Source organism: Penicillium chrysogenum, assembly GCF_028827035.1.
Source record: "Penicillium chrysogenum strain IBT 35668 chromosome Unknown utg000005l_segment0_segment0, whole genome shotgun sequence".
NCBI classification, from domain to species: domain Eukaryota; kingdom Fungi; phylum Ascomycota; class Eurotiomycetes; order Eurotiales; family Aspergillaceae; genus Penicillium; species Penicillium chrysogenum.
Genome location: NW_026622753.1, coordinates 7,213,903 through 7,232,525, shown reverse-complemented (window position 1 = coordinate 7,232,525; position 18,623 = coordinate 7,213,903). Strand labels below are relative to the sequence as shown.

Sequence of the window (18,623 nt, the reverse complement as noted above, 5' to 3'; positions counted from 1 at the left end):
CTTAAATACCTCACTTCATTATCCTAGAATCTACCTAGGTAGGCTCAGGCTCCCATTGTGTGCTTTCAAGGTCTAGAACCTTCATGGTCAATTGTAGAAGTCGGTGAGCTTCGAGGAAGGACATAGTAGCGTTATACTGGCAGTGGCATTGCTTAGATATCAGTTTCCAATTCTTCTGTAACTAAGCCCCACACTACATTGGCTTAAAACTACAACACAGCAGGCTATCGCGGCAAAAGACAAAGGCTTAAGACAAAGGCTTGAAAGAGAGCCCTGCCAAATACAGCAGCAGCAGGAGTCAGCAAAAACCACTGTACAGAATCAGGTCTCATGGAACAATATCCAGCCAGTGTTGCATCAGATGGCGAGCTGCATCTTACCTCCGGAGTGATCCATGGAAATTGGCCCGATCAGGACGGCCCGGCCCTGGCCCAGAATTCTCCACATTGACCTCGGGAGTAATTATCCGCTTCCAAGGTTGTTGCAAGGTCACACTCACCAGGCACCGGTTCCAAGGTAGGCAGCTGCATACCTAGTGATTAGAATAATTCGTTTGGTAGAAGGAACCATAGCTGCAAGATAGTGTTCGGGAGAGGGAATGTATTTGCACAAGAAAGATAGCAAGATCTGTGGAATGAGGAAGACCGCGAATGGGTAGTTTATGGCATAATTGGTCTTAGGGGATTACGAAGCTGATATCTATCGAAGACATTGATAGACCTTCTGCGGAGATTTTGTTATGGATGGATGTCTTGATGTCTTCGGCACCGACCCCTGTGTCCCATTACTGAAAGAGGTGTCCCTCTACTAATCCCCAATATTTATCTCGAAATAACACCCATTCTTCTGGCGGTTGCAGGCTTCCATCGAGTTTGTTGGAAGCGCTTGAGGTGTTTGCTTTCACCGTCGATCATGTGACAGATTCACCCTTGGACGCTTTTCAGGTGGCTGTTGAACACCCTCCTTATAGCCCTCCAAAATGTTGGGGCACTTCTGGAGATGTTGCTCGGCTTTTCATGAATTACTAAAGTACTACCTCTATAGTTCTTTTGGCATCTTTGGTCGCATGTTACCCTTGCCCATCAGAAATTATTTGTTCACACGTGGAAAGAGTGACGATATTGAGAGGTGCAGACACCCCTTAGCGGAAAATGACTCTCCTGCCGTCGCAAAGAACGACGTTTTGGGATCAAGTGAAGAATATCGAGCTGTCTTGCCAGGCAAAATAGCAGACCCGGTCCTCTATGAACCTCAGCTCGGTGAAACCTTGAGCCAAGGATCGACTTCATTGATAGTGAGACTGAAACCGGGTATCGTTGTCAAATGCCCCAGGTGTTCGTGGTGGTATTCCGGAGCGGCGGATGCATCCTCATTGGTCAAGGACATCAAGCGCAGTTTCGAGGTTGAAGAACGACTTTTCGATATATTAGGGACGCACCCTAGAATAATATGGTATGTCAGCTAAACGCCAGGCGGTCCAATTATTAATGTTATTTCTACTGTAGCTATATCGGTATCTCTGAGGAACCTCGTGGATTGCTCTTTAGCGAAGCTAGCGATGGTAATCTGCAGGCTTACATTGACCAGCATAATGATGCTATCGACCTATCTCTTCGTTTGAAATGGTGTTACCAGGCAGCAGAAGCCGTCCACTATATCCACCAAAAGGGAGTCATTCATTCCGACTTGCGGCCAGAGAATTTGTTATTACACTCCGATTCCAAGAGCAAGCCCAATCTTCTACTATGTGATTTTGGAGGGTCGACGAATGGCGACATAGATGGTGGCCATCTCCCCGACTCCGGCTTTTTCAATCCGTGCAAGCCATGGGTGTCCACAGAGGCTGTGGACATATTCAGCCTCGGGTCGGTCTTCTACACGATCATGACCGGCCACTGGCCCTACAAGTCGCCTGGGCCATTCCGATCTGTGGCAGAGAGGAATGACTACGAAGAACGAGTAGACACTCTCTTTGCGTCTCAAAAATATCCTTCAGTTAAGGGTCTTACTGGTGGTGCCGTGATACAGGGATGTTGGACAGACCGATACAGTGATGTGGCGTCGCTTATTCGAGATCAAAATTTGTCTTTCAGTGCGATAGAAGCTTCTGGGGATGGGTATGCCATGGCTCAAGTAGCTTTTAACAACATGTGAATCCATTTGCTATCCTTCTTTCTTCCAACCCAGCACGAAAGGATGAACCAGAATCGAAGTCCTTTGCTAACCCAATCTGATCAAACTCCCTTTGTCCGCTTCGAATTGGCTAGGGAAATTTATGGGTTTCTGCAGCCGTGCGTTCCACATTTTCCATTCACTCGGCTTGAGCCTAATCCTGTCTCCGCACTCGTAGATTTTTGTTGGAACAGGTCAAGATCAATTCTCCTCGACATTTTTCACAATCGGAGTATTTATAGCGATGCTAGTTTGAAATCCCCATATCTTTGAGAGCGGACCCTCTCTAACTTGGTTATATACCGACTACAGAATACGGAGTAGTATATACCAATATAGCCCATCCACGGGTTGTACCTTATGGGAATTGCCTGGAAGACATACCTAGGTAGGCTTGATACTCACAAATCCGAACAAACTACATATACCCTCCACACCAAAGCAAAAGATTAGAACCCGAGGTACTCTACTTACAATTATTTAATAACAAATACTAAATTTGGACGATTACGAGCGCACCAATCAGACCTTGGGACGCATCCGGAGCGGGTCCCATTTTAGCTTTCGCTTATAGTGCACATTTAGGCTGAAGATACATAACTAGCAGGCCGGCTGGCCCAATGGCAAGGCGCTTGACTACGAATCAAGAGATTGCAGGTTCGATCCCTGCGTCGGTCACTGAATTTTTGCACCCGAAAGATATATTATCTATATAATATACACCGTAGAGTTTGCTTTTTGCTCCATGGGTAAGAGAATCATACCTATGTAGTTCATTTCCCTCAATACCGTTCATAGCAGGTATGTAGAAACGGAGTCGGAGAATGACCAAGATTATCTCCTGGAACTCGAAGGTATTGCAGTTGGTATCCCTCGTCAATAAGAGAGTACGTATCTTTCCGCCAAATAGATATTCTCAGAAGGAGCCATTGATGAGATAGGCGGGAGCTTTGGGTCCTCGAAGCTCCGCCCCTCAAGAAAACAACCGCTGTTAAGCTTTAATATATGCTGGCAATGGCATTTAATCTGGTAAAGGATGGTTATATATTGCCATCACCGGCTGGACCAGTCGCATGTATATATGGAAATGTGGCTTTGCGCATTTTACATATTTTTCACCACACGTATTCAATGTTTACGGCTGATCCTTTTCACCGCGCTAGCTACAGCACCAAAAAAGTGGAATCATCAAAGAAAGACATGCAGAAAGACACCGTAGAAGAACCTCGAAGGCCTGGAATTCCACTTGACACTATTCTAGACCTAATGAATAGGACTATTGGACTGCATCAAGGATAGAGACTGCGTAAGCGACCGACTACTACCGGCTTGAACAGTATCGCATACTCACAAAACTGTACCGACTTGCATATATCACTTATGAGAAACACAAATGCATGTCGACAACCGACGATTCTATTATGTATATGGGGATATCAATCCAAATATGATAAAACTACACACGCCTATGGCATGGACACCTCTAAAATCGTAACAGGCAATCCGAACCGTACATTGGTGGCATCGGCAGATCAGACATTGACGCTATACCCGGAACCCACCCCGCGCCGACGACGGATCGCATGCAGATACTTACGGCCTTCATCCACCCAGAACACCGAACTGGCAATGCAGACCAGCTTGAATAGGGACGCGAAGCCAAGAGCCTCGGTCTGGAAGATGCGCTGCAGGAACGGCAGGTATATCACACAGGCCTGGCCGGCTAATGAGCCGAGAACAGCGTAATTGAACATTTTGTTTCCGAACAGTGGCATTTCACCGCGCAGGACGGACTTGCCCTCACTGCGGCAGGTCAATGCGTTGAACATGTCGAATAGAACGAAGCAGGTGAATGTCATGGTGGTGTCATGCGCGGTGACGATGCGGGAGCGCTTCTCGATGGGGCTGCCGCTGTCGGTGAGATCACCCATTTCGTGGATGTAGATGGACAACGTGCCGATCATGATGATCATGGCTGAGGTGAGAACGCGCTGGATCAGAGGCTTTGTCAGAACACGGGCTGTCTTGGGTCGTGGCGGGCGGTTCATGATAGTAGGGTCGACGGGCTCGACGCCAAGGGACTGGGCGGGTGGACCATCCATGAGAATATCTGCAATGTTTGTTAGACAAACGGGCAATGAAATTAGACGTAGGAATACTCACTGATCCACAAGATCTGCATAGCATTCAGCGGATTCTTGAAGCCAAGAGTGGTGCTCAGCAGTACAAGACTGAGTGCAGCCACACTGGTGCTAAGCTGGAATGTGATGAAGTTCTGGATGTTATAGAATATGCCCTTGCCCTGTTCGATTGCCCGCAAGATAGTCGAGAAATCATCGTCCGTCAGAATCATGTCCGCTGCCTCCTTGGCAACGTCGGTGCCAAGCTTGCCCATGGAAATACCTATATCAGCTTTCTTCAGAGCCGGTGCATCGTTGACACCATCACCGGTCATGGCAACTACATCGCCACGGGCTTGAAGTGCTTTCACAATCTTCATTTTGTGGTCTGGGCTAGTACGCGCAAAGATCGAGACCGTTGAGATCGCTTGAGAAAGTTCGGTGGCAGTCATGCGTTCGAGTTCATCGCCTCCGATGACCGATCGTGCATGCGGGGAATCGCTAACTGGCATCCCAAGCTTCTTGGCAATGGCTACAGCTGTTGTCTCGGCGTCGCCAGTAATCATGATGATTCTGACGCCACCAGACATCAAGCGTCGAATGGATTTGTGCACATCTTTACGCGGTGGGTCGTTCATACCCACCAGCCCAGCAAAGACCAAGCCGTTGTATCGCTCGTCATCATCGCCCTGGACGATCTTCGGGGACGACCGACTGCCAAAGCCCCTGCCACCTCTAGACATATCACGAACAACCCCACTGCCAAAAGCGAGGACCCTAAGGCCCTCTGATGCCATATTCTCTGCTGCCTCCCGGATGACTTTGCGACGGGGCTCGTCTAGAATTACTTCTCGACCATCCTTGGTGAGATAAGTATCCGATCGTGCTAGGACCTGTTCGAGAGCACCCTTGATATAGGCAACATGGGGACCTCCATTCGGATCGCCAATAACAACACCCATCCATTTCCGCTCGGAGCTGAAAGGGGTCTCATGGACGCGAGCACTGATACGATCGCGCACATCATCTTCCCCCAGTGCATCCATTAAATCCAGAATTGCCACATCGGTGGGTTGACCCACCCATCGGCTCTTGGCAGCTGCCGAATCACTGTTGACGGTTGAAGAAAGTACTGCCGCAGAAGATGCACTAGCTGGGGAGTTTGCGTGAATCCGTGACAAACGAGAGTTGTTTGCAATATTACCAACGCGAAGGATTGTCCGCGCTGCAGGGCCAGGAGCAATCACCGAGGTCATTTCTCTTTGCACCTCGAATGGTTCTGGGCAGTCGAAATGCCACATTTTGGTAACTGTCATGTGGTTGAGAGTGAGAGTTCCAGTCTTGTCCGAGCAGACGACATTGACAGAACCAAGGGTTTCAACGCTGGGGAGTCTTCGCATGATCGCTCCCCTCTTAGCCATGCGCAGGACGCCAAGAGCGAGCGTGACAGTGACAATGATAGGCAAGCCTTCTGGGATCGCTGCAACAGCCAGCGAAACACCGATTGTGAACATTTCGAGAATCTTACGACCTTGTATAAGACCGATGACCACGATCAATGCAATGACACCGAAAGAGATATAACTTAGCTCCTGGCCCAAACGATCCATGGATAGTTGTAAGGGTGTTCGAGGGCTCTCAATTTCTTGTAGAGAAGCTGATATGCTGCCGAATTCCGTCCTCGCGCCGGTCGAGATAACGATGCCCTGGCCATAGCCTGAGCGGACCAGTGTACCCATGAACGCAACGTTGTGCTGCTCGTTTAACCGAATGTCAGCACCAACAGCACCAGTGGCTGGTGCATCGTAGAACGGAGATCGAGGTGGTTCTACTCCTTTTGGCGCTGGAGTGGCCCTGCCAGATGCGCTGCGCAGAGCTTCTGCATACTTCGCTACAGGCTCGTTCTCTCCAGTCAAGTTCGACTCGTCAATGCTGAGATCTGTTGCTGCGGTGATTCGAATATCAGCGGGAATACGGTCTCCGGTAGTGAAGAGAACTAAATCTCCAGGCACAAGTTCGTTCGCGGGGACGGTTGAAGAAGCCTTGACCGCGGCAGACGCCGAGCCTGGACTTTTGCTCCGTATTTCATCCATCTCCATGGACGAACCCAGGGGCGATGTACCACCATTATCAGTTGCAGCGGAGGAAGATGTTGGAAGATCACGAATCAAATGGGCATAATGGGGTACCAGTCGGCTCAATGCCTCTAACGACTTTTCCGACCGATACTCCTGGACAAAGCCAACGGTCACAACAATTGTTACCGCAAGAGTAATACTGATCGCATCGTCATAATTGCCCATCACAAAAGAGATTCCAGCAGAGCCAAGAAGCAGGAGAATCAGCGTCTCCTTGAATTGTTTAAGGAACCGCAACCAGAGGGGTTCCGGCTCATCGTGGGGAAGCTCGTTCGGTCCATCTCTGGCCAAGCGTATCTCTGCCTCGGCTGGTGTTAGGCCGTGTAAAAGGGAGGTTCGTAGTCGCTCGGCAGTTTCATGAGGCTCGAGCCACGAATATGTTGAGGTGGATGTCTGGTACAGAATAAGACCGCGTGTTAGAAACTCCATTGTCCAACGGCGTTAAGAGGTAGAGGAAGTATGTATCACATGTAGTACGTGAACTAAGCAAGAATACTTACCGACGATGGAGCACTTGGCCGTCCGGTCATGGGCGTTGTGGAGGGAGGCCGAAGAAAGTCGGCGTTTGATGCATTATGCAAAGGCAATGAAGGTGTTGCGGACCTTGACATTGCTCATGCTTTGTAGGATGGATTATTAAAGTCGATCAAATAAGACGTTAGATATGTCGAGAAGTGATTTTCATGCCGCTGCGATAAGAATTGAGTAGTTATGCTTCGGCAAAATCCACGTTAGATGCGATCTGGCAGCAGCTTCACACGGGGGCGGCTAGACTAATTGCTGGATTTGCGGAGTTGGCGCAAGTCGGTCGACGACGAACAAGGGACCGACCGATGACTTGGGACCAAAAAACCAAATGAAAAGAGCGTTTTGCTATAATCCAAACCGCGAAATAATCCCATTCAGAGCATCGAGTCCACTTGGAAGAGGCTAATCCCATGATGATGCTTTACCCGTTGCGGCCTAGCTATTTCGGGTAGGGAGTTTATCCGGTTACTACATATAGACTAGCGCAAGGTATCACGTGTAGGGCGGAGTATTCGATGTACACCAGAAGAGCATTGATTTATATATGAGTTTTCTATGATTTCCTGAAAACTTTTTTTGGAAGTTATTGATGCTTTTTTATCTATTTACCTCACTCTGACATTAGCCTTTTCACTAGCAAAATTCATTGTTGTGATGCTTCGTACAGGCTCTCCTTTGTGTACGATACACGTGACTCGAGACATTCCCAGCCCCCTCAATTACATCAGCAAAATTCCCGCCCAGGCCACGGCTGCCACCTGATATTCCCACCGACGCGCATCTTCCGTTCCTCCTTGGTTTCTCAGCCAACTCCAAGATATCCCTCGCGCGCACATACCCTCCCAATCTTCATCGTCTTCGATGTCTTGAATACACACGTTCGAGTGATAAACTTTTTATCCTTTTAGTCACATATCTACCTTTTCATAACAATTATTGAGTGCGAGTCATCGCACAGGTTATTGTTTTCCCGGCTTCAGCGCGTCGCCCTTCTACACCTCACCCCCGCGCCGGGCGGGTCTTTTCGCCTACTGAATTTGGTGGAAGACATTTTGCTGTTGCGGAGTATCTCGCTGCGACAAACACACTATGTTCTATTCCGAGACCCTCCTGTCGAAAACCGGGCCGTTGGCTCGCGTTTGGTTGTCGGCTAACATCGAACGCAAACTCTCGAAGTCGCATATCCTGCAGTCGGATATCGAGAGCAGTGTCAATGCTATTGTTGATCAGGGTCAAGCCCCTATGGCTCTGCGGTTGAGTGGCCAATTGCTACTGGGTGTGGTTCGAATTTACAGCCGCAAGGCTCGCTACCTCCTCGATGATTGCAATGAAGCTCTAATGAAGATTAAAATGGTACGCACTCCTTAGACCAATACTGATTTGGTACAGTCTAATCATATATCAGGCTTTCCGTCTCACAAACAACAATGACATGACTTCGACTGTTGTCGCTCCAGGCGGCATTACTCTTCCCGATGTTCTTACTGAATCTGACCTTTTCACCAACCTTGATACCTCTCTGCTCTTCCCTCAAACCCTAGACCTGGAGCCTGCTGCCAAACGCCCTGGTGGCATGGATTTTGGAAGTCAATTCCTCCCAGACAGTAGCTTCCGCCGCTCTGTTTCTCAGGAACCTGCACGCCTTGAAGACCCTTCCCTTGTTGATCTTGACTTGGGTGAGGATGAATTGCCACTTGGAAATGACCCGACTATGGAAATTGGTCGAGATGCCCCCGCTCCTCGTCCCGTGGAGGAAGACCTTTTCAATGACGCTGGAAAATTCAATGACGACGACGATCTGGGACTGGATCTTGGTGATGATGAGGCTCTCGATAAAATGGACCTTGGTGATGATGTCCATGACAATCTGAACGACCTACTGCCGGATGGCCCCATGGACTTCAACAACGACGGCGACTTTGGTGGTGGCGAGACACCCCGTGCCGCCGACAACCGATTCGAACGTGACTCCGAAAGCCCCCTTTCTGACGCTGGATCTGATCAAATGAATCAGCTTGAAGAGGAATTCAACCGAGATGTGTCTGCAACCCCTGATGCCGTTAGCGCCCAGCAGGGTCAGCGTGCCAAGCGTCAGAAGCTTATGGGACTAGACAAGGAAGTCGCAATCTCTAGCTCCAAGATCAAGGACCAGCAGAATGACCGTTCTGCAATTTTGAAGCCCGCGTCATTTTTGCCTCGTGACCCTGTCCTGCTCACCCTCATGACCAGACAGCAGAATGGCAACTTTGTGTCTAGTGTGTTTGGCGAGGACCGTGGGCGCGGATGGGCGCCCGAGCTGCGCGGCATGCTCTCTTTGGACTCCGTCAAGAAGGCCGGTGAGCTGAAGCGCAAGCGCGACAGTGGCATTTCCGACATGGATGTTGCTGCCGTCGACGTTCCTGCCCTTGAGCTTGGTGATGAGGAAGCCATCGTCCCAATTGACGAGGGCATCGCTCTTGATACGACTATGAACCAGCGCTCTGAGATTGAATTCCCTGGAGATGATGAAGACCACCACGCCTTGCGTCTGAGTGTTGACGAAGACATGAACCAGCCCATGGACGAGCTGGACGATACTATTGCGCACCCCGTGGATACAGAGCCGGTCTCAATGGGCACCAAGCACGCTGTGCACATTCTCCGCGAGAAGATTGGTAGCCCGGCCACCCAGCAGAAGAAGAACGTGTTGTTCCAGGATCTTCTTCCCGAGCAGCGGTCCAGCAAGGCCGATGCTACTAAGATGTTCTTCGAAGTCCTGGTGCTGGCCACGAAAGATGCTGTCAAGGTTGACCAGGGCGCCAAGTCTATCGGTGGTCCCCTCAAGATTAGTGGCAAGCAGGCACTCTGGGGCTCTTGGGCCGAGGAGAACGCTTCTGGTGCCATGAGCCAGCTCAGTCAGGCTCTGTAGAGGGTGTGTCCTCTTGACCAAAATTTGGGATCTATTGGCGCATCTTTCTTTTCTTGTACAGCTCGACTTTGGGATGGTTCTGTGGAATATCTCGATTTGAGATCCGGTGTTTTCTTTTGGGGATAGCGTTCAATTGGATGACTATCAGGAGTTTAGGGATGGCTCGGAGACACGGGACTTTGGTTACTACTTTTTTGTTGGGTTTTTGTCTGGGAACCTGGTCCCTTCCAAGGTTGGGAGCGACATTGATGAATTGATTCTGTTCCGTAGTAGTGTTAGCTCTAGCTTAATTGAACATATCTCTATCTCTATCATGTTTTCATACTTGTCTCGACTCTGTTTCGGAGTTTTCATCTCGGAGACTTTATGTATGTACGTTTGTGCTGTACCACATGGCATCATCCCACACGTGTTTAAGCTCTTGGCACCAATGCCCCAGTTAAAACGCTGAAGACAATGTCAATGCATTCGTTAGACCTAGACTAGGTAGAATTATACATGTTAGAAATACAGTTAGTGATGTTCAAGGCTATTATTATTGGCTATACGGGATCCCGAGGTCGGCTTCGAGATCGCGGAATTAGGCCCCAGTAGAGCTGTTTATCCCCGGGATCGCCATTGATTGATCAGCTCGGACTTTTGATTTCCATTTTAGACGCTAATAGTAATTCCTTCTCTCGCAAGGTAGTGACTCACATATCCAGTCCATACATATACCTAGGTAGCTCCAAACCATTCGTTTTGTTTTCGATGACTTCATCGCTAACACAAAAACAAACTAGATGAGCAAGCCTGACTTTTGACCGTTTGGCCACCTGCTCGAGTATGTCTCCGCGGTCAAGTACAGACGTGTCGCACCCAGACATCAGCGAAGAAAAAGCCCACACTGGCCCCCAAAGATACTCTAGCGATAAGAGCGACAACGAATTCGACGGCACCAAATCCGACGAAGTGACTTACGCTCCGATCACCGGTACCCACGATAAAAGCAGTGCACCACTCCAGAAACAGGGCTCGAATGCCTCTAAATCAGTTACATCCAGGTCCTTAGAACGCAGCTGGTCATTGAACGACGGCGTCAGTATTGGCGGCGATGAAGTCGACGAGGCTGCAGTGGCGAGTGAGGATGAAGCGTATACTGTGGGCTGGGAGGATAACGATCCTATGAATCCGCGCAATATGAGCAAAGCCCGAAGGTGGCTGGTTGTCATTATTGTCTCGATGGGTTCGCTTTGCGTGTAAGTAGACCACCGGTTTAGTCTTCTTTCTCTGCGCCGCACAGAAGCTGATCGGCCGAATATAGGACTTGTGCGTCTTCGATGTATACCACGACATATGACCAATTGATGAGTGAGTTTGGGTGTTCGCAGATAGTTGCGACTCTTGGATTGTCGCTTTTTATTTGGGGTCTTGGTTCGTGCTGATCTTGTCGTCTTTCGCGGGCTGGATTCTGTGTTGACGTTTCTCATTTTAGGAATTGGTCCGCTCTTTCTGAGTCCGTTATCTGAGGTTTGTTTGGGATCTTTGCTGCGAAATATTTAAGTTACTGATCTGGTCTTGCTCAGTTTTATGGCCGGAGAAACATTTATATCGTTTCGTTCTCGCTGTTTCTCGTGTGGCTTATTCCGTGCGCGGTGGCTAAGAATACTGAGACAATGCTTGTCTGTCGGTTCTTCAACGGACTGTCAGGCAGTGCCTTTTTGAGTGTTGCTGGGGGTACTGTTGGTGACATGTTCGATCGCCATGAACTTGCCCTTCCTATGATGCTCTACACTGCGAGCCCATTTGTGGGCCCCGAAGTCGGTCCTCTGTAGGTCTCTTTCCGGAAGACAAGACTTTCACGACATGATTCCGATGCTAACAACCACTAGGGTTGGTGGCTTCATTAATGCATTCACCACATGGTATGTGCTCATTTCGAATTCTGGTAACTATTGAAGCTTATACCACTTGCAGGCGTTGGACGTTTTATGTGCTCCTGATTTGGACGGGAGGAATGCTCGCCTCTATAATATTCTTCGTCCCAGAGACCTATCACCCAGTGTATGTATTTCCAAATATTGGAATAATTGCGACGCTAAGAATGTTCCAGACTCCTGAGGCGCAAGGCGCAGAAGCTGCGCCAGGAGACCGGAGACGATCGATGGAAAGCTCCAATCGAAAAGCTGCAGCGCTCTGTGGCCCGTACGGTCATGAATTCCATGTACCGGCCCATCTTGCTCCTGACATTGGAACCCATGTGTCTATGCCTTTGCATTTTCTCGGCCATCCTATTGGGTATCCTGTACCTCTTCTTCGGTGCTTTCCAGCTAGTTTTCTCCGAGGTATATGGGCTCGTAATATGGCAACGTGGACTGTGTTTCCTTGGTCTCTTTGTCGGAATGGTTATAGCCATTTTGTCGGATCCAATCTGGCGCCGCAACTATGCTCGCTTGGAGCGTAACCATGAGAAAGCCACGGACAAGCTCGACGACTTCCAGCCAGAGTGGCGACTGCCCCCAGGTAAGTTTGCCAACGAATTGCTCAGGTGCCAAGGCTAGGAAAAATGATGGCTGACTTCGATGGAATAGCGATTCTGGGAGGACCCTTGGTTACTATAGGTCTCTTCATTTTTGCTTGGACAATCTACCCTAATGTCCATTGGATTGCGCCTATCATTGGCAGTGCTGTTTTTGGTGCTGGGTAAGATCAACCTTAGAACCTCACCTGACCGGGCGACCACCCGTTGGTTTTACAATCCCTGTCTATCTTCTGGCTTTCTCTGTTGCGGTGCTAATGGATCGTGTTACTGCTAGGACAATCCTGGTGTACTCGGGAGTCTTCACATTCCTTGTCGATGCGTATCCAACATTTGCCGCCAGCGCTCTGGCAGCGAACAGCTTCACTCGGTCATCCTTTGGAGGCATATTCCCACTATTCGGAATGCAAAGTAAGTGTCCGCGCTCTTTCCATGCTGGGACAAGAGTTGGAAGCCCGTGCTTTGCATGCAGCGCATCTTTCCAATGCGGGTCGATGCGTTGCATTTTGAACAGGCCTATCTGTAGCTCTTCCTCAATGCTTGACAGCTATATTCTTGCCTGCACACAAGTTGGGACGTAACCATTATAGCTAACGGCTATGCAGTGTATAACAACCTCGGATATCACTGGGCAACTTCCTTGCTAGCGTTTCTAACCCTTGTCATGACCCCTTTTCCGTAAGTTCTGGTTTTGATATATTTGATTTCCTCTTACGCTATGGCCTCCCTATTTACTCCCCTGCATCTTGAACCTCGAGCAAGTCATCTCATGGAATTTTGATATTCCAGTTGCCTGTGGCTCTGACAACAGATAACTCAAAACAAGCTGTTCTGTCCACTGAACGTTGTACTGACATTCATAATAGGTATTTATTCTTTCGGTACGGTAGCTGGATCCGAAGTAAGAGCCGGTTCGCGAAATCACAGGCGTGATCAGTACTTCCGTGCACATATGATACCCCCATACATACATTAATCTCAAGCAAGTTGGTTGCTGGCCGGATAGCTCTTTTACGAGGACAGCCACAGGTCTATCCTCGGTGTCATTGCATCTCAACGGTTTACCAAACAGTTTCACCTGGACACGGTGTGCCGGAGGCGATGAACACGGCATCCCATGACTAGATGTTGGGAAACTCCTGGACTGAGATGTTTGGCTACTGAGGATGATAGGGTCAACCTGGCCTGCAACAATTGATCAAAACCTAACGCCTCCAGCTGCTGTACCGCCTGCGGTTCAAAAGCCAATGCAGAAAATCACAGTCAATAGTACACATGATCGGCAAGGATATATGCTTCACATCCTAGCTCCACTTGATTCCATACGTAGAGACATCTTGCATATTCGATCTGGCCGTTCCTGGCCCCAAGCAGACCATGAAGCCTTTGATGCCACTAGCGCGCTTGGTGCACCAGGAATAATAGATACCCACTCCAAGAATAGAAGTTGGACGAACCTGGCCCGGGCTTTAATTCTCCGACGGCAACCCCCCAGTCTACCAGGCCAGTTGCGAAGCATACGAGCGTCATGTGGTCTTGAAATCCAGTCACAGGCAGTCATCCCCAACCAACTTAACCCCTGCTGCAGGCAGACATGACAATCCTTCCTCTATAGCAATCGTCATAGCTGAGCGATACATTGAAAGCCTTCTAGCCTCGGCAGAGCATACTCAGCCAGCCTCGGAGCAAAACGGGATCGGAGCGCAATGCCGAGAACTGTGGAAAGTCTGGAGCGGGGTTTCTCGGGATGGATTTGGCTTTGGCAGAAGGATTAATGACTCAATTGGAGATACTTCCAAGGTTTGCATTCAACGTTTAGTCATTTAAGAGGAGAACAAGGTCTAAAGTATACAATCGACCTGGAAGTTCCCGCACGTGCGCAATTCCCCTGCGGGGTTACTAATAGTATAGGTCAATCCGGTATGCGCTGAACCCGATCTGGCGGAGGATTTATAACCTGGCCAATCAGAGCTCGTGGACGCGCTTAAATTACCTGTTGTTTCCGGTAATGCTGTGAAAGCTGTAATACTTGGCATAATCAAATGCCGGCCTCCAGTGACCGTTGCTCTGAACGTCAGCATGTGAGTATGATGTACATAGTCCTTTCATATTGAAGAAGTTGAAGAACAATACACTCTCAGGACTTTTGAGTAGAGATATATTTGTAAATTAAAACATGCCCAACGTGGATTACGTTGGGTAGCAAGAAAAAAGAAAAGAAAAAAACAGAAAATAGCCCACTTAATTAGGTAAAATAGTGGCTGTTTTACATACGAAGTATACAACATAGCCAGCCCTGCGCCTTTTTAGAGCCAAACAGAGCGCTAAAATAAACAAAAGAAATTGTCAAATAAATATTAAAAAAATAATATTAAAAATCTCGTCAGTCATAGTCTCATTTAGTCCTTTACAAGTCCTTTACAATTGGACTGTGTTCGTGTTAAAACTGTTGCTTAGACACTAGTCACGGGAACACTCCGAGAAGCCCATTCTCAGAGTCATCCACTTCTTCTTCAACCTTCCCCGCGAATAATATTTGCATTGCCACTCGACTTTCTTTCTTTCCCCAACTTATCGATCGGCCTTGCATCGGCACGGCTCTCGCATTTGGAGAGAATTTCATATCTTCCCCGCAACCGAACGGACTCGTCCACCTCTCCACTCTCAGTTCAGCCCCGAAACCGTTGCGGGATTTTTCTGCTGTCAGCTTTGCGCCAATTTTTCTCCCCATCTACAAACCACATTGAAATTCTTCAATGTGTCAGATCATCGTACATCCGTCGCATCTTCAGTCGATTGTCCCCCGTTACACCCGTGACTCGACTCGCCGTGATTCCGCCTCCGATTCCCCACCAACTGTAGTCGCAAACGCGCGATTATAGGAACCAAGACCTGGAGACCCCTCCGACCTTCGCGAGGTGATTTTGGGTGGATTTCGAGTCTCAGCACGGACGATTAGCAATTTGCGATCGTTTCCTTTTTCCTCTATCACAAGCTGGGCTGTATCTCGCACGTGGATCCGCTCACCCGCCGAGATCGAAGCGCGCATGGTATCATTGGTATTGTCGCCACCACGCTTTGTTTCTTTAGATAAACACAAGAAGACACGGAAAGTGGCCTACGGGGTTTGAATCACCGATTTACCTCACTTTTGTGGACGCGTCCATAGATCATCCGTTCTCGGGATTCATGCCGAAATGAACATGGAGACCAAAAACGGCTCCCCAGTTCCTGCGGGGGACTACAGTGGAGAACGTGACTCCGCCGATATCACAGAGCACGAACAAATGGTCGTAAAGCCCAAAACTAATGCCGATAGCAAGGCGGACCGCAAAGCAGCTAATGCCAAGGATCCCTCCCGACCGCGACGGAAGAAGGCCCGGCGAGCTTGCTTTGCATGCCAACGAGCTCATTTGACTTGCGGTATGATGATACACTAACCCTCGCCGTTACTAGGCATCTGACTAATATATATTGGGTTTAGGCGACGAACGACCGTGTCAACGTTGCATCAAACGTGGTCTGCAAGATGCTTGCCATGACGGTGTTCGCAAAAAGGCCAAGTATCTCCATGATGCCCCTGATGGGGCGTTGATGCCGGCTGTTAGCAGCAACACCAATCTATACAACAATACGCTCCGCAATAATCTGCCTATATCTAGAAATGGCACAAATGCTGTCAACTCCAACCAGCAACACAGCCAACAACATCCCCAACAGCCAACCAATCCCACGAATAACAACTTTTACCCTACGCCCCAGACGCAGACAGGATCTTACAATCCCTACCAAGAATCGTCCATAGGCCAAAGCCCTTTTACGACGCAATCACCCGTTTCACCTACTTTTAACATGAAGAGCAGCACCAATGGTCGAAATCCGAGTCTTTCATCGACTGTGAACCAGCAGCCTACTCCGAGTACTGCTCTCTCTGGGGATACAAGTCAGTCCCAAAATCCTTTTGCAGGGCCATTTTTTGATCCCAGTGATCCAGCGCTCTTCAACTTCGATCTCTCGAGCATGAACTTTGAAAACCGATACGGTGCTCTGGAATTCGGCATGCTTGGGCATATGGCTACCGGGGCGGCCGGTGACTCTCCTACTGATTCTGCAGGACAGCGAGGGTCGATCGGCCGAAGTGGATCAGCCCAGTTCTCCACACCAGCTCCTGGATTTGGAGAAAGCCCGGGAAATCAACCTTTCATGTTCGGCGATCCTCTCCTAAATGAATGGTCGGCCGGACCGGCCTCGGGCCAGCATGTGAATGTCGGCGGTGTCTATGCCCCAAATACCATGCTCCCTGAACACATGAAAGCAAATGCACCACATGCGTTTGCCATCGAAAGTGGGCCAGCAAGCTTCACTAGTCCTGGCTCGGCCCCAAGCCCGAACATTCCAACGGCTGCATTTGACGACGGCCCATTCAACAATATCGCTCCTGCCCCGAAGTCCAACAGCCTGGTGCCGAATGGACAACGCCAGGTGACAGCATCGATCTTGAAACACCCAAATCTGCAGGTCGGTCCTAAACGGCGCCACCGCAATCCTTCTTCGATTTACGAAAGCGTGAAGGAGCCCTATGCTTACACAAGTGGCTTCCACAACCTGACTGCTTTCATTCAACGTCGCTTTACGCCGCAGAAGACCGTGCGGATTGCTAAGGCGCTTGCCTCTATTCGACCCTCTTTTATCGCGACTACTAAGACCCTTAATCGCGATGACCTCATCTTCATGGAAAAATGCTTCCAGCGAACGCTCTGGGAGTACGAGGACTTCATCAATGCATGTGGGACGCCGACCATCGTCTGCCGACGCACCGGCGAGATTGCCGCCGTAGGCAAGGAGTTCAGCATCCTAACCGGATGGAAGAAAGACGTGCTTCTAGGGAAAGAGACAAACCTTAATGTCAACACTGGTGGTTCAGCCGTACCCCAGTCCGGGACAACGTCACGCGGTAGTTTCACACCGCGCGGCTCTACCTTAGAGAATTCCGGCACTGGACGCCCCCAGCCGGTATTCTTGGCCGAGCTCCTCGACGATGACAGCGTCGTAGAGTTCTACGAGGACTTTGCGCGTCTCGCATTCGGCGATTCTCGTGGTAGTGTCATGACTCGGTGCAAGTTGCTCAAATACAAGACCAAGGAGGACATGGAGGTTGCACAGTCCGATGATAACGGAAAGTGGAACAACCACCTCCGCAAGGGTGGCATTGCTGGCGAGGCTGGCATGAACCAGCTCGGTTTCAAGGACGGAAAGGTCGATTGCGCGTACTGCTGGACAGTGAAACGCGATGTGTTTGATATCCCGATGCTCATTGTGATGAATGTAAGTCTCTAACCACGATCACGAAAGTTTTAGAGTTGGTCTCATGCTAATCCGCTATCTTCTAGTTCTTGCCATGCATTTGATCTCTTTTGATTTTGTTTTCTGATCTTGTTTCAATTACCCTTTCATACCCTCGGCAAGGCCTAACATCAGGCCTGTCTTCTTTTCTTCTTTTCTTCTGCTGTTTTACCCGGTACATATTTCCTGGTTCTGGGATTGTATGATTCCCTTTGATGTTGATTTCCTTCGGACCACTCGCGGACAGGGTCTTTTTCTGTTATATGTTCTCGTACATACGTTATGCTGCTTGGATCCCTGGAACCAATTCCCGGCTTGTTGATATGCTTTCTTGTTTTATTTTCTTTTTGCGGCGCTCAAAAGGGACAAAAAATGGTATCTCCGGGACGGGATCGTTACTGTATGAGCATAATGCAATGATATTGAGTGGGGTCACTTTTGACCTCGTTGAGCCCTAGACCATCCATGGATCTAATTTTAAACAAAAATAAGCTTAATCCAACCTTGGGATTGCAGAGAACCTCACATGGAAAGCCGACCCTACTAAGTCCCGTGGTCTTATCCTGTCTCAGGTGTAACCAGCTCCCCTAATTCGAATTATTATTATTATTATTATTTTTTGCTTTTTCTTTACCACTTCAATACGTACACCATTTAACAGTGCTTTTTGCTTTCTTTTTCTTTTTCTTACCTTACCGCGCATTGCGCGGACGTAAAAGCTCAAATGTATCGAAAGACCCACCCGAGTCTGGCTAGCAGGACCATTCACAAACTACATACATACGTATGTACTTTTTGAAGTCGCTATACTCGAACAAGGCTAAGAACTAAAGAATAAGCCTGTATCCTGTTGGAAGCGTTGGAGTTGCTTGTGTATTGATGCCTGGTACCTCAGG

At 49.0% G+C, this 18,623-nt stretch overlaps 6 protein-coding genes across 6 annotated transcripts; 4 read left to right on the top strand and 2 right to left on the bottom strand.

Moving 5' to 3' along the window:
• Window positions 1-979: 979 nt before the first annotated feature.
• N7489_011105 (protein kinase family protein) lies at window positions 980-2,154 on the top strand (the record flags this gene model as incomplete). The annotated part of the gene is made up of 2 exons (XM_056716854.1): window positions 980-1,452; window positions 1,506-2,154. 2 exons carry the CDS (start codon window positions 980-982, stop codon window positions 2,152-2,154), a joined length of 1,122 nt encoding a protein of 373 aa, XP_056564476.1.
• Window positions 2,155-3,704: 1,550 nt separating this feature from the next.
• On the bottom strand, window positions 3,705-7,041 carry pmr1 (Ca(2+)/Mn(2+)-transporting P-type ATPase PMR1; the record flags this gene model as incomplete). Its single annotated transcript, XM_056716853.1, has 3 exons — window positions 3,705-4,282; window positions 4,336-6,823; window positions 6,931-7,041. The coding sequence occupies 3 exons, from the start codon at window positions 7,039-7,041 to the stop codon at window positions 3,705-3,707; spliced, it is 3,177 nt and encodes a 1,058-aa protein (XP_056564475.1).
• A 1,006-nt stretch (window positions 7,042-8,047) lies between these two features.
• On the top strand, window positions 8,048-9,866 carry N7489_011103 (kleisin alpha; the record flags this gene model as incomplete). The annotated part of the gene is made up of 2 exons (XM_056716852.1): window positions 8,048-8,311; window positions 8,364-9,866. 2 exons carry the CDS (start codon window positions 8,048-8,050, stop codon window positions 9,864-9,866), a joined length of 1,767 nt encoding a protein of 588 aa, XP_056564474.1.
• Window positions 9,867-10,691: 825 nt separating this feature from the next.
• Window positions 10,692-13,317, top strand: N7489_011102 (MFS transporter; the record flags this gene model as incomplete). The annotated part of the gene is made up of 11 exons (XM_056716851.1): window positions 10,692-11,104; window positions 11,170-11,279; window positions 11,341-11,375; window positions 11,432-11,676; window positions 11,738-11,770; window positions 11,823-11,909; window positions 11,959-12,368; window positions 12,437-12,548; window positions 12,662-12,795; window positions 12,990-13,062; window positions 13,251-13,317. 11 exons carry the CDS (start codon window positions 10,692-10,694, stop codon window positions 13,315-13,317), a joined length of 1,719 nt encoding a protein of 572 aa, XP_056564473.1.
• Window positions 13,318-15,190: 1,873 nt separating this feature from the next.
• N7489_011101 (uncharacterized protein) lies at window positions 15,191-15,433 on the bottom strand (the record flags this gene model as incomplete). Its single annotated transcript, XM_056716850.1, has 1 exon — window positions 15,191-15,433. The coding sequence occupies one exon, from the start codon at window positions 15,431-15,433 to the stop codon at window positions 15,191-15,193; it is 243 nt and encodes an 80-aa protein (XP_056564472.1).
• Window positions 15,434-15,581: 148 nt separating this feature from the next.
• N7489_011100 (Zn(II)2Cys6 transcription factor domain-containing protein) lies at window positions 15,582-17,792 on the top strand (the record flags this gene model as incomplete). Its single annotated transcript, XM_056716849.1, has 3 exons — window positions 15,582-15,807; window positions 15,869-17,709; window positions 17,775-17,792. The coding sequence occupies 3 exons, from the start codon at window positions 15,582-15,584 to the stop codon at window positions 17,790-17,792; spliced, it is 2,085 nt and encodes a 694-aa protein (XP_056564471.1).
• Between the last annotated feature and the right edge of the window lie 831 nt (window positions 17,793-18,623).